Raw genomic sequence first — 15,567 nt, forward strand, 5'->3', positions numbered from 1 at the left:
TTAAAAAGCATAGATAGATAGATAGATACCATTTGTGGATGAAGTTCCAAAGTTATTGTCCTAGGGGGCGGTGTTTTATAATTTGGTCCTGTTACACTGAGCTAAAAGGAAAGAAAGTTTCTTTTTATTTATTTTTTGTACTTAAACAAATAGAACAATAAGGACAGTATGAAAAGCAATAAAAGCCCTAGACCAAACTGTATACGTACCGTGACATTTCACTATTAGTTTCCATTACCCTTTAATTTCAAGCAATGGGTTTTGTACGCATTGCTGACATTTATAAGAAACCTAACTAACACTTTCTATTTCTGTACGAATTAATGGCTGGTCATTTTTTAAATAATGCAATTTCAATATGAACAGATCTGATTAATGTAATTTAAATTATATTTTAAATTTTCTTTTATTTTGAAATGCCTACTTCCGGAAGGTGTTGTCGTTTCTTTATTGAAGCGTTTTTCACGCCTCTGCATCTCATCCACGCCGTTAGCGCTGCTGTCGGTTAACGATCCTTCACCAAAGCCTCTCCCCCTTCATGCGAACGGTTGTTCGTCTTGGCATTTCCCTCATCTAAGTTATTTATCATTTATTTAAGAATTCAACTTTTAGCATCACACGGGCATCTCCAGGGTAATGCTGCGAGGAGAGAAGACATCTTCACCACTTAAACAAAGGTACTGTTGTTCACAACTTTATTAATCACGCTGTCTGTAAAAATGTTTAATATAATTACAATTATAAACGTATATCACATTTCTATTGCCTGACACGTTTAACAGATCGCCATCAAGTTGACGACGTCACTCATCCTGCTATCAAGTTGACGTCATCATCCAGTAGAAGGATTTTAATGGGCTGTTACAGATCTCATAAATACAGTCAACTGGTGAGTTCTTCATAAAACATACAAGACAGATCAGTGCCACATTGCAAGGGTTTGGTTTTATTAGATCCCTATGAATCATTTCTCTTATCTTTCTGTCCTTCCCTTTTTCTTTAGTATCAGGTGTATTTTGGGGTGGCATGTATTGTTGAGCTCAACCGAATTTTATTAATCACAATGACTCTAAAATGCGTTTACTGTTTAATTATTTATATCACATTTATAATATTACCTGAAATAAAAATGTATGTAAAATGTGATAGGGACTGTGAAGATATAAGTTTGTTATGTTTTATTTTAGCTTAATATTTTAAGAGGCCTCAAATAAAGTATAAAAGCATGGTAAAACATTTGCTATAATGAAATCTGAATTGTGTGTATGTATATATATATATATATATATATATATATATATATATATATATATATATATATATATATATATATATAGTCATGTGTAAAAGAAAGTACACCCTTTTGAATTCTATGGTTTTCAAATCAGGATGACATAAAAATCATTGGTCCTTGGCAAGTCTTAAAATGAGGTAAATACAACCTCAGATGAACAACAACACATGACATATTACACTGTGTCATTATTTATTTAACAAAAACTAGGCCAAAATGGAGAAGCCATGTATGAAAAACTAAGTATATCCTTCCATAGGAATTAAGAGGGTAAGTTGCTGTCAGGCGTTGCTAATCAAATGCCTTTGATTAACTGATCATCAGCAAGCGTGACCAACTATATAAAAGCAGTAGTTTTTGGCAGTTTGCTGGTCTGGTGCATAACACAATGCCAAGGAGGAAAGACAACAGCAATGATCTTAGAGAAGCAATTGTTCCTGCCCATCAATCTGGGAAGGGTTATAAGGCCATTTCTAAACCATTTGAAGTCCATCCTTCTACAGTGAGGATTATACACAAGTGGAAAACATTCAACACAGTTGATAATCTTCCCAGCAGTGGACTTCCCAGCAAATTCACTCCAAGGTCAGATCGTGCAATGCTCAGAGAAATCACAAAACACCCAAGAGCTATATCTCAAACTCTACAGGCCTCAATTGACATGTTAAATGTTAAAGTTTGGCATGTTTGAAACGGTTTCCAGGAGAAAGCATCCAATGTCCTTTGGAAAGACGAGACCAAAGTGGAGATGTTTGGCCAAAATGCACAGTGCCATATTTGGCGAAAACTAAACACTGCATATCAGCACAAACACATCTAAAGGTGGATCTACAGGCTTTTGAATTTTGTTAAATAAATAACGACACTGTGTAATATGTCATGGTTCATCTGAGGTTGTATTTACCAAATTTTAAGACCTGCTAAAGACTAGATGATTTCTTATTTTGTACTCTGATATGAATTTATATAGCGCCTTTCAAGAACCTTAGGACACTTTACATAATGTTGATGGATACAAATATACAATCAGAATACAACTATATGAACAGGCAGACAGAGAGTGATCCTATAACATACGAGACAACAACCAAAGTAAGCATTGAAATTGAAAGTAGAAAATCAGAATCAGTTAACAAAACATAATGTAAATAAATTATTGTTGAGATCAGTTTTAAAGGTCTGGAGTGAGGAGACAGCACTGAGGTTTTGTGTGGGAGATTGTTTAGGAGCTGAAGTGCTGAATGCCCTACCACCAACAGTAGATTTGGACTTAGGTACTGCAAGCAAGTTCTCAGAACTCGATCTCAGAGTACAGGCAGGAACATGAGGGTGTATTCATTCTGAAAGTTAAGAAGGTGCTAAACCATGACAAGCTTTGAAAACTAGGACACGTATTTTAAACTGAAAGTGAAAGATAACAGGGAGCCAATGCAATTGCTGTAGAATGGGAGTGATGTGAGCTGATTTTTTTGTTAAATGTAAGGGCATGAGCAGCTGAGTTTTGAATTAGTTGCAAACAATCAAGGGCTTTAGTGGGTAGGCTGAAAAACAAAGAGTTACAATAGTCCAGACGTGAGGTTATAAAAGCATGGACAACAGTTTCAGCATCTTTGAGGTTTAACGAAGGTCGTATACGGGCAATATTATGAAGATGGAAAAAAACAAGACTTAACAAGCTGATTGATATGGGGTTTAAAGCATAATTTAGAATCATATAGTACCCCAATATTGCTTCTAGTAGGTGAAGGATAAACCATAACACCGTCAATATGAATTGAGAAGTCATGTTGGGAGGAGACAAGGGATTTAGGGCCTACTAAAAGGATTTCTGTATTTTTTTCAGTATTAAGAAGTTTTGAGCCATTATACTTTGAGATCATATAGCCAAGATGTAATTGAAGGGGGAGAAAAAAAACAGAATTAGGCTCAGGCTGAGCAGTAAGATAGATTTGTGTATCATCAGCATAACTGTAGAAGTTAAGACCATGACGCCAGATGATCTGACCCAGAGGAAGCATGTAGATTAAAAATAGAAGTGGACCAAGAACAGATCCTTGAGGCACTCCACGGGAAACAGTGACAGAACGAGATTTGTCTTTATTAATGCTAATGAATTGTTGCATGTCTGAGAGATATGAGCTTAGCCACTGAAGGACAGTTCCAGTAATACCGATAGCAGTTAGATGAGATAGGAGTACAGAATGGCAAACTGTATCAAAAGCTGCACTCAGGTCCAAGAGGAGAAGGCTGAGGACACCAGTATCAGAGGTCATTCACTACTCTTAGAAGAGAAGTCTCTGTATTGTGGAGAGGACGAAAGCTAGACTGAAATGGTTCATGCAGATTGTTTTTTTGTCCAAATGGATATTCTCTGTTGTCCCTGAGAAACTCATTTAACTATAGATAGAACTATAGATTTTTTTCAGATCTTAGTGCAACTTGTTCTTTGTATGGAAATCATTTACTAAATAGCTGTTAACTATTACTCCACCCCACAAAAACATTTAGTTAAAAATCAATTCCTGTTGTCCAGTGGTGTCTAGAGTTGTTCCATATTAATTTCTGCATGCTAATGGTTGTGTTCCCATAGATCTAATCCCATAAACTCATTGTGGATTAGTCACTCACCACATCCACACAGATCCTCAGAGAAGCATGAGCTCCCACAAGAGACCTGTCCGGGCTCAGCCCGATTCTGAAACCAGTTCCTCTGTGGCCCGTGACCTGACCGTGACAGGTGGAGAAGAGTGCTCCGGTCTCCTGACCAAGCTGATGGAGCTTCCCGTATCCCGTCTGTCCCGGCAGCAGCTGAAACGGCTGGAGGATCATCAGTACAGCAGTGCGGGACGGTCCCTCATGGAGTCCTTCATGCAGGGTTACTGGTGCTGGCTGGTGAGCAAAGTGCCTCTCTGGATGGCTCCGAACCTCATCACTATAGTGGGACTTGCTACCAATATTATCACCACTCTGATACTGGTATACTACTGCCCTACTGCCACCGAACAGGTATGCTCATGCTTTACTTAAATGATCACTGTTTCAGTATATTGGATTATTGGTTTAAATGGATCAACTACAAATCACCTCCTAATTCGTTTTATTTTCACCTACTAACAGTGGTACAATGCAGACTATCATCATATAGTTCAGTTTAAAGGAGTTAAGCAGAATTTTTTGCAGTTATTTTAATTATTATTAATTATTTTAATTATTTAGTTAATTGTCAATATTTAGCAGCATTTGCAGTGGTCACCACCACAGTCATTTTTGTTGATTTTAATATCAGTTATGAATATTTAGTAGGTGTTACAGTAGTCACCAGTAGCATATGGGTTCTTTTGCTAGTTTTAATATCAGTTTTAGTCTAATTCTAAATATTTAGTAGTGATTGCAGTGATCATTATCAGGACATTGTCTTTTTGTTTATTTTAAAATTGATTTGAGTCTAATTTTGAATATTTAGTAGCTGTTGCAGTGGTCACCATTTGTTGTTGTTGTTGTTGTTCAGTTCAGTCCAGTTCAGTCTACTTCTGAATATTTAGTAGCTTTTATTGTAGTCAGAGACTTTTTCAATTGATTTCAACCGGTTTTATTTTAATTATGAATATTTAACAACCCGCTATAGCATTAGGAAATGTTTTTTGTACGATAGTTTTTAGTCTAATAATTATGAATATTAAATAGTTATTGCAGTGGTCATCATCAGGACATTGTCTTTTTGTTGATTTTAATATCAGTTCAGTCCACTTGTGAATATTGAGAAGCTATTATTGTAGTCACCATAAGAATATGGTCTTTTTAGTTTGTTTAGATCGATTTTAATCTAACTATGTTTTAGTGGCTATTACAGTGGTTACCATTAGGACATGACATTTTTGATGATTTATAATCAGTTTTATTTAATTATGAATATTTAACTTCTGTTACAGTGGTCACCATTAGAACACTGTCTCTCTTTTTTGTCCTTTTTTGTCAGTTTTAGTTTCATTATAAACTTTAAATAGTTTTAGGGGTCACAATTAGGACATGACCTTTTTGTCAATTTTTATATCAGTTTAATTCCACTTATGAATATTTAATAGCTATTGAAATAGTCACTAGTAGGATGTGGTCTTTTAATATCAGTTCTAATGTAATTATGATTATGTTATAAGTAGCGATTGCAATAAAGTCTTGGCTTTGCATCTTACCCTGCCTCACATGTAGTCTATGAAGGCCATAGTTTATTATATTCTGAGCTCTACCGAGGAGATAATTGCTATGGTCTGTTTAAACAGCATGATAAGATACTGTGTATTGTCAGACAGCTTGTTCTGTTGGCTGTAACAGTCTCTGTTTATCAGATATAACGGTCTTATGGGTCCTGCTGCTATGGAAAACATTATGGCAATGTGGAAACCACATGGCTAAAGTCTGCAATACGACACTGTCTCTCTCCATGTACCGTTAGTATTTATTAGGGATAAAAGAACAACTTAATGTCCACCTTTGTGGCTGTTAGTATGAAGTTGAATGTTGGTCATTGACTCACAAATTCCTGTGAAAAGAAAGTCGACAGAAATTTAAGCCCGTTTTATTTAAATTTGTCTGTCTTTTTCAGGCACCAACGTGGGCATACTTAGCCTGTGCTTTGGGTCTGTTCATCTACCAATCACTGGATGCTATAGATGGGAAGCAGGCACGACGGACCAATAGCAGCACGCCACTCGGCGAGCTGTTTGACCACGGCTGCGACTCCCTTTCTACAGGTCGGCTCACGTTTGTGTATGCAAATACAGTCGGCTACTATTATAATATATTTCTTGGCATTACTAAAATAACATCTAGACTGTTATTTAATTTAGTAACTTTGCTAATTCTTTTCCATCAGACATTTCTATTAGATCCAGTTCAATTCACATTTATTTGAATAGCGCTTTTCACATATCACATTACATATCGTTTCAAAGCAGCTTTATAGAAAATGCATGTTTCTACTTTACAAATAAGAGTTATGTGTTATCAGAGGTGACTGTTTCAATGTAATGTCCATATGACAGAAAGGTACCGTTCTAAGTTAATACAAATCATGGGGTTAGCTAAAATGATGGATTAATTTAAGCAGAAACAATGAGTATGTTAAGGCAATGATTGCATGGATCTGATGTACACTGCTTTGTTTTCCATCTCTCATACAATGTTAAAGTAAGTTTATAATCATATTTTTGGCAAGATTTCTGTGCATCCCTAAATAGATGGCCATATGTACATGCCAAATGTCTTACTGAAGCCTGTATTGTTGTTTTCTGTCTTTCTCTGATGCAGTGTTTGTGATCCTGGGCACATGTATAGCAGTTCAGATGGGTACTCACCCTGACTGGATGTTTTTCTGTTGTTTTGTGGGCATGTTCATGTTTTATTGTGCCCACTGGCAGACGTATGTTTCTGGAACACTGCGCTTTGGCATGTGAGTGAAAACTCGCCTTTTAATCAGAATTCATGGCTCCTGTACTTCACTTTCAGTACACAAAGATTTAGATTAGGGAACACTTTTCACTGTTTCCTAGTTGCTTATAAGCATGCATTTTACTAGCATATTGGCTGTTTATTTGTACTTGTAAACATGGCCGTAGCCAGCTATGAGGTCACCGAGGTCCGGACCTCAGTCATTTTTTTATATTAAAAAATAAAATTTCAAGCTCTCTGAATGATTAATTAGCCGTTTAAACCGCGTCATATGTGTGTTTGCAATTCATGTCGCTGAGAGAAGGAACAGTGAACGGGGCTTGAGAGCGCGTTGTGAGTGAGGGCGCGGGTGCAGCCTCTGTGTTGCCAGATCCACCTATTATACGTATTTTTGGACTCGTTTTTCCCATTTATTGTGACACTTTAGGACGTTAATAAAGTGGGAATTTGAATGTTAGGGCTAGTGATATATTAATTTTCTTTTCCAAAACACAAGCTTTGAACTTATTTCTCATTATTATTATTATTTTGTTTTTTTAATGTTTTTCGTGGCATTAATAAAAAAGAAGAAGCTTAGACAAACTGTAATTGCTGACAGGAAGATACCAAATTCGGTAAGACAAACGCAATGATCATGATTATCTGTAAGAAATGTACAACACTATCAAAAACAATAGCATAATACAGATCTGTATCATTATTCTAACGTTATTTGTAACTTGTTACGAAATAAAATGTCTCTCACCTAAAAAAAACGTACTTTCCTGTCCCGTCAGTCTCGTTGCACGTCCTCTTCAATTACACGCGCAAATGCGGCAGAGCGCTTTATGTCACTTTATTATAAATAAAGCGCAAAAGAAACTACAAGCATGATGCAACAACATCGTAGTTGATGTCAATTTGTAAGTCATGAAATTACCAAAAAGTGCCAATAAATTCCGCAACTTACTTCATGTTTGGAATGATTTACATGCAGGTTTATGTTCATTCAATTTTCATTCTATTCATCAGGATCAGTGGTCATGTTCATTAACAGCTCATGTTAGTATTGTGTATTTACCATGGTTACTGTTGTTTCCTTAACCCAAAAATGACACTTTATTCACTGTGTTTTTGCACTATATTTCTAAATGACTGTGGTCTGACATACCAACTTATTTGTATTTACAAAAACTATTTTGGAACTGCTATTTAATAGCCTTGTACTTTATTCATCATCAGTAGGCCTATGTGTCATATTCTTATATACAGTGTATATATATATATATATATATATATACAGTATATATATATATATATATATATATATATATATATATATATATATATATATATATATATATATATATATAACTAATTGTTTGGCATACTAACACCAGTGATAATGTAATGTAGACTGAAACTCTATATCATAGCTAAAAAATAAGTTTGAGCCCCCTTTAATGTCCAGGTACAAGTGAATGTTTTTTCTTTTTGCACAGTTCATGGGTTGAAGCCCATTGAAGCTCTTAATTTTGAGCTCTCAAAGAGCACCAGATTGATGCATTTAACCTTAAAATGTACTAAATTTTCTTACGGGGGACCATGCCCCCGAACCCCCCTAGAGGGACAGAGGTCCACCCATCATAGTTTTACAAAATCCTATGGGAAAGAAAGATCATTTATGAACTTTACTTCAGCATAGTACAACAAAGTTCCTTTTAAGCCATTAAACTAAAACTGTTAATGCAAAATTAAAATATCCTTGGACAAACTATACATTTGGCCTGCCTTAGGGGGGGCCTACAAGACATTGTGCCCAGGGGCCTCTGAATTCTTAATCCGGCCCTGCACCTCACCCCGGACCTCACTAATTTTCAAACCCTGGTTACGGCCTTGCTTGTAAAGCACATAATAATGCCTTATTCTGCATGACCATATTCTACATCCATTAATCCTACCCCATATCTAAATATAACCACTACAACGACAGCAGTAATTAGAAGTTTATTGAGGGGAAAACTCCTCGTTAATAGTGAATATGTGTTCCCTAATCTAAAGTGTTACCCAAATATTATATTTGAACGGTCTGGTCCACTCATGGGAAACCGGCAGTTTTCAGACTGCTGTTGTACTGTTGATAAAGCACTACAGATAAAAAGAATGGGATTAATACATAACTAACTTTATTTCTTCTTTTAATCTCTCTTTGCTCTCTGCTTGTGCAGAATTGATGTGACTGAAGTACAAATCTTCATTATAATCATGTACTTACTGGCTGCCATTGGAGGAACAGCTTTTTGGCAATCTGTGGTAATTTAAATCAATCTTAATTCTTTCAAATTTTTGTCAGTTGATTAAAGCATATGCTCAAGGTCAAATGTGCTTAATCTATATATCATGATCAGGAAATCTCTAGCTTGCTGCATGTTTTGAGCAAAATGCAGAATCCCTTACATTTTTTACTTTTATGGCCCGGTCACACCAAGAACGATAGCTATATTAGTGTCCACACCAGCAGATGATATCATTCTGTTTATTAGCACATGCTGCAGTATATGCTGCTTTATATAATGCAACAGGACATCAGAGATTTGTTTTTAATCTTTCAGATCCCTGTGATGGATATCCAAGCTAAAATAGTACCAGCCCTTTTCACTCTTCTGGGTGCCATTTTCTCCTGCACAAACTACTTCCGGGTTATTTTCACAGGTGGAATGGGCAAAAATGGATCAACTATCGCGGTAAGTTAAAGCTAAAGTGTGTGGAAAAAATGCAAAAAGATGAAAATAAAAATTACAATGTCTTTTAACAATTTTCTGTTATTTCATTTAATTTTAATTCTGTTTAATTAAGTAACCTGTTTTTTTTTTTTATTGAATTAACATTTGATAATTATTATTTTTTAAATAGTACGTTTCAGGCATTTGCATTGTTTATTATAAATACATGAGTTGCACTAAATAAAAAATAAAAAAGAAGCTTGTTACTATATGAAGTCTAAATTAGTGGCACAACTTTTTTTCTTTTCTTTTTTTATTAGGGAACAAGCGTTTTGTCTCCATCCTTCCATATAGGAGTGGTCATCACACTTGCTCTAATGATCTATAAGAAGTCATCGGTGCAGCTCTTTGAGAGACATCCCTGTCTATACATCTTAGCATTTGGGTTTGTCTCGGCCAAAATCACCAACAGACTGGTGGTAAGTTTATGGCATCAGTATACTGTATTTATTTCAGCTTCACTAAATAAGTACTCTAATAAATTGCTCCTAACACGTGAATACTACTGGCAGATTATTGATATACCTCTACCCAGGGCTCGACATTAACACCCTATTTCAGCAGTGGCGTGTAACGCAGTCACTCCAACTAGCCACTTTGGCAGGTTGAATTTGATATATAATATAGAAATGTTTTAATTGTAGACTTGTAGAATATTGATACTGAAATATCTGAAATGCTTCCAATACAGTTTCATTTGTTCAAGGTGAATATTGTTTGTGTTACAAGGCTTGAAGTTTCGGCGTGAGATTGCACATATTGCGCATAATTTTTCTCATTCCTGCGGATTTTGTGCTCATACCCAAAGTGCGTGCACATAAAGCTGCCTCACAGTAGCTACTTAATTTATTATTGCGCTTAAACAGTCAAATACACACAATGCCATAATGTCAGATAATGTCAAAATGCCGGTCTTGGTGAGGATTCACATGAACACAGTCATTTATGTATTTAAGTGAACGTAAACAGTTGAGAAAGAAAACGCTTGCGTAACAGTATAATGGATCCGTGCGTCAGGTCTTAAAGTGACAGCAGCCTAATATCCCTGCTGCCAAATTATGAGATAATATTAAAAATATCGATGTTAAAATTGGGGCTAGTAACTTAGTAACCACTAGCCACACTGGCTGGTCAGCAAAAAAGTTAATGTCAGGCCCTGCCTCTACCTGAACTTTTGGTCTTAGTTAGCTTTTTATAACTGGTAGGAAGAATTATGCCTTGAGCTGCACACAAGCAGCCCAGAATTGCTGTTAGTAAGATTTTCTGCACATTTTAGCATAAATAATTGACGTTGTCTGTAGTTCACATCTTTTAAATATCTGTCAGACTCAAGCTGCATTAGTATCAGTTAATCTGAATGTCACTAAAATCACGTCTGGTTTGTTTTCCAGGTTGCTCATATGACAAAAAGTGAAATGCCGCGTAATGACCTGGCCTTCACCGGACCAGCGCTGCTGTTTCTGAATCAGTACTTCAACAGTTTCATTAATGAGTACTGTCTTCTGTGGGTAGCTCTGGTACGTTCAGGATCTGTCTGAAAACATTGATTCTCCTCGCTCTTTTGAAATAAAGAGCTCAGTGTAGTATGCAGACATACTTTAATGAAGGCTACTTCCACGGTCTACTGAGACTGGTTATTGAAACTAAGATGAAAAAAAGGTCATTCAGATACAGTCAACTAAAATCACATTTAAAAAAACATGAAATTAAAATTGACACTATTTGCTTTCTTAATAAATGTCTCCCGGGTGACATAATTAAATAACTATACACTAAATATTGATTTGAGTTTAAATATTTTATTAGCTCACCAAACGCAAAACTTCCACCTCTCATTGAACATCCTGTTTCACCTAGAAATATGTCTGAATACAGAAGCAAAATTGATTGTGAACTTTTCCTATTATGCTTTTTCAGATATTACCTTTCATGTAGTGTTTAATATAGCTGTTTGTGATTTTAAAGGGTCTACAAAGTTTCTAATGGAGTTATTGTCTCCAGAAGAAAGAACTGATTCTGATCCACCTGAAACGAGTCGTCAGGAATTCTGGGGCCGGTTTCACAAAGATAGACTTTGACTATGGCTTAGATATAGTAGATGGTCAGACTTCAGATAGACATCTAAATCAGACCGTTGCACAAAGCATTTAAGACTCTGACTATCTTAAGTAGGACTATACTGCAATGCATTCTGGGTAAAAAACATGGCGGATCGAGTAAGCGCATTCAACCGCTCAGTGCATTTACCCCAGCGGAAAATAAGTGTTTGTTGGAGGAGTATAAATGACGGAGTATGTTTTTATGTTTCCACTGTTCGATCGCGCCCGTGCCATCTCTCTCTGACATACACACACACATTCCAGCATTGCAATCTTGACATCGCAGCCTGTTATTATGCAGCGTTCACACCAAAGCGAATAGAGCGTCAAATTCGCGTCTTCGACGCTTGAACATTTTGAATCCATTCGCACGTCCAAGGCGAATAGGACGCGCGTATAAAGCGAGCGTTTGAAGCGAAATAGACGGTTGAACAGTCATGGTGTATTGCATTTCACGCATCGCCCGTGACGCTTGCGTATGAAAGGGAAACAGTCTAACTTGCATTAGACTGTCTATGAGCAAATTTTAGACTTGTCTAACACTATAGACCGGTCTAAAATAGCTTTGTGAAACCGGCCCCTGGTCTCACTTCCTGTTACATATGTATGTAACAATGTAACAAATTTGCATAATGCCAGCCCATGGTCTTCATTGGCTGCCCGCGAACAATGTCTAGTTTGACCCGCCCTCAAACACTGTAGTTGCAGCTGAGCCTGGTAGATCATGGCTCTTTAACTTTAGGAAGCTCATGATCTTCACCTATGTTTAACCTCAAAAAGCATACCTCTTAAAAAGGTTTGCTGCTTTTAAATTTTTCATCTTGCAGTATCAAAAATGCATATGCCATGCTTGAACGTTTTCCTTTTTGCTCGTAGGTGCTGTCAGCGTTTGATCTGGTGCGGTACTGCGTGAGTGTCTGTAACCAGATCGCCACACACTTAAACATCCGTGTCTTCAGCATCCAGCCTCCATCTCCATCCAGAGTTCAGGCAGACAGCAAAAATCACCACTAACCCCTGCTCCTCAAACACCTCCAGTAGGTCACGCACTTCAGTGAATGTGAAACACAAATCACAGAGACCGAGCCCAAATGGCTGCAGTTACAAACTTTGTTCTCGTAATGAAGAGGGGATATTTGAAGGCTGAAAGGGAATGTTAAAAAGAATAGGCATCCAACGGTTATAACGCCATTCAGTTGTCAGTATTGCAATGTTAGATGACCAGTTTTGTTTCGCCATAGTTTGTAAGTCAAAGAATAGAAGATCTGCCACAGAGGCCACAACTATTAATGTCCAAAGTTGTTATATTTTTCCATTTTAATGTTTTTTTTGTGTTGTGTTTTTTTTTGGCCAGCAGTGTATAATTTATTCCGTTTACGACCAACGATACATCTGAATGTAATTATGTAATAATTACAGAATGCCATAGGTATTAATTGTGAACTTTGCGGCCATTCACTTTCACATTCACTAAATGAAATTTGAACCAATTTAAACTTACACACCAGTACACGTCACTGTTGCCAATACAAAGCTGTGCTGTTGTCTGAGAGCTTTCAGAGAGATAAGAGATAACATTGACATGAAAAACAAGCCACAGGTGTTTCCATCAATATTGCAGAAACATCAAGAATTTCACATAATGCTAATTCAGCCTCACTGATGTCATTCGGTTAACTAATTTATACAGTATAGATACAGTTTTTCTTTCTATGCATATGTTTCTTTGTGTTTTGGAGGGAATTATTATTATTATTATTACTTGGGTATGTCCATGTCACTAAATAATAAAAAACTGTATTAGAAACAGTATTTTGATCGTGCCATATTTTCCTAATAATAACTGGGCCCAAGAAAGACGTCTAGAATGGTTATGGGTTACGCTGTACATATGTGAACCTTTAATAATAGATTATTAAAACCTAAAAATCGTGTTTGTGGTCTAAATACTTTAGTTAATGTGATAACCTGTGCTAAATTATTTTTGTGCCTTTTATTTGTCACTGTCATTATACTCCTATGCACAGTAAAAGTTGGACTCAGCGATTTTGATATTTTTTTTAGCCTCTCGTGTAAATCGTATTTTGTTTGTAAGTAAATTATGTTCACAGCATCAAACTCGACAAAGATGCAATTTCATATTCCTGCTTGTTTCATTAGTTCTTATAGCTAAATCAGTCATTATATATATTTTTTTTACCTTCATGCCAATTTGTTTCAGAGTAAACTGGATTTTTGAGACCTTTATTTTGCAAAACAATGGACATAAACCCTGCAGTTGTGTATCGGGTGCTTCCAATGGTAGAATATGAACAGAGTGGCCAAGCTCAATGTAAATTTCTCAAAACGCGTTGTTGTTTTGCATCTACCTCTGAGCAGTTGCTTGTACATGTTATTTTAGTCTATAGGTGCGAGTCTTTGATTGGAAATGTTTTAATCCTGTTGTGAATCTTATGTCAGTGGGTTTCTGTGTATTTGTGCTTCTCCCTTTTTTAAGCATCATCCGTTCACCGGGGCCGCGCTGAGGTCAACCAAAGTTGCAAGACACACATAGTTGAAGAAAATGATGTCTGTCGCTGCAACTGCATTTGCATATTTGTATTAATTTGTTCTTTGACCGGGATTTTGTTGTTTTGTTGATTTACAGCAAATACCTTTCTTTTTAATAGATTAATGGTCATGAAATAAAGATTGTTATATTTATGTTAGCAGATTTCTTGATCACTGCCTCAGTTTGTTTTAATATAATTCTTGTACTGGCAAAAACATACCATGGTTTTTATACCATAGTGATAGTAGTACTGTGGTATTCTTTGAAGTACCTTGGAGTGCAATGCAAATGTTTTTTTGAGCATCATAGTGTAAAAACAAATGGTAAAACATTAAAATTATGTAAATATAAAAGCAGCTAGTGGGAAGTATGTCTTCTGTGAGGGCTGTAGTGATATGGCAATCACTGTATTTTTAACATGGCAAGATATTTTAATATGCTTAGTGCAGATTTAAGGCCTGTTCACGTCAAGGACGATAACTATAACGGTAACCATAAAGACGTAGTTTTAAGAATAGCAGAGTTCGCACCACAACTACAACTATAACGGCACAGAGAAACGGTATGGTTGGAATCACTTTCAGAACGATGTTTTTTTGTTTTTTTTTTCAACTGTAATGAACGCTAAAAACATTAACAGCCAATCAGAATCCATCCTGCTTTAATAGCGCGAGCATTTAAAGAGGCAGAGCGCGCGCTTATAACAACGATGCCGTCTGCTAGCTAGTGTGTGAACGCTAATACAGTCATCGTTATAGCTATCTTTATAGTTGTCGTTCTTTGTGTGAAAGGGCCTTTATTCTAAATAACCAGTTAATATTTTCTTTATTAAGTCATGCATGTATTTGAAATTTCATTGGTATTTTATTAAACTCCAACTGTGTATTGCTCTGCTTTTTGTAAATGAACAGTGTTTGTCTTTCAGCTAACAGTGACAGTCATACAGTATTTCACAAATGAATCATCTGCATTGTGGGGCAGTTACTGCCCCAAACCCTAAATAGAATAGTGTTTTGTGAGGCCTTTCTGACCACAGTGGCTCATTCCAAGTGGAAGACTTTTTAATCTAAAATAAAATCCCTGCACTTATTCTACAATACTATACAACTGTTGATATAATCGCCTTCAACAAACTGAAACATTTCACAATATTACTTTTTTTTTTACTGTATTTTTCATCAAATAGATTGAGCATAAGAGACTTCTTTCTTTCACAAACATTACATTTTTTTAATTATTCCAAACTTTTGACCGTCAGTACCTATATGTGCTATATCCAGTGTGGTTAGCTTACTGGCCTTCAGAGGTGACCGTGTGCAGAGGACACAGTGAGTGCATGTGAGTGTTCATTTCTCTGAGTGCAGAAAGTGAAATCACGCTGAATGAGTGTCAGCTGACTTTGGTCACAGGACTTTA

At 36.3% G+C, this 15,567-nt stretch overlaps 1 protein-coding gene across 2 annotated transcripts; it reads left to right on the forward strand.

The window, feature by feature from the left end:
* The first annotated feature begins 422 nt into the window (after window positions 1–422).
* On the forward strand, window positions 423–15,053 carry cept1a (choline/ethanolamine phosphotransferase 1a). Of its 2 annotated transcripts, XM_081349183.1 has the most exons (11): window positions 423–677; window positions 783–889; window positions 3,885–4,300; window positions 5,895–6,042; window positions 6,599–6,740; window positions 8,947–9,031; window positions 9,331–9,462; window positions 9,762–9,920; window positions 10,893–11,018; window positions 12,477–12,637; window positions 14,098–15,053. In XM_081349183.1, exons 3-10 carry the CDS (start codon window positions 3,950–3,952, stop codon window positions 12,612–12,614), a joined length of 1,281 nt encoding a protein of 426 aa, XP_081205309.1. In that variant the 5' UTR covers window positions 423–677; window positions 783–889; window positions 3,885–3,949; the 3' UTR covers window positions 12,615–12,637; window positions 14,098–15,053. The 2 variants fall into 2 exon arrangements, with proteins under 2 accessions (XP_081205309.1, XP_081205308.1); XM_081349182.1 differs by lacking the exon at window positions 14,098–15,053 and having other exon boundaries at window positions 12,477–13,409.
* Window positions 15,054–15,567: the final 514 nt, after the last annotated feature.

The sequence above is a fragment of the Scardinius erythrophthalmus genome, assembly GCF_964197995.2.
Source record: "Scardinius erythrophthalmus genome assembly, chromosome: 20".
Classification (NCBI taxonomy): domain Eukaryota; kingdom Metazoa; phylum Chordata; class Actinopteri; order Cypriniformes; family Leuciscidae; genus Scardinius; species Scardinius erythrophthalmus.

Coding starts and splice junctions, on each gene's coding strand:
- cept1a (XM_081349183.1), top strand. CDS start 3,950: ATGAGCTCCCACAAGAGACCTGTCCGGGCTCAGCCCGATTCTGAAACC. Junction 9,032..9,330: donor CAGCTTTTTGGCAATCTGTG/GTAATTTAAATC, acceptor TTAATCTTTCAG/ATCCCTGTGATGGATATCCA. Junction 9,921..10,892: donor AAATCACCAACAGACTGGTG/GTAAGTTTATGG, acceptor TTTGTTTTCCAG/GTTGCTCATATGACAAAAAG.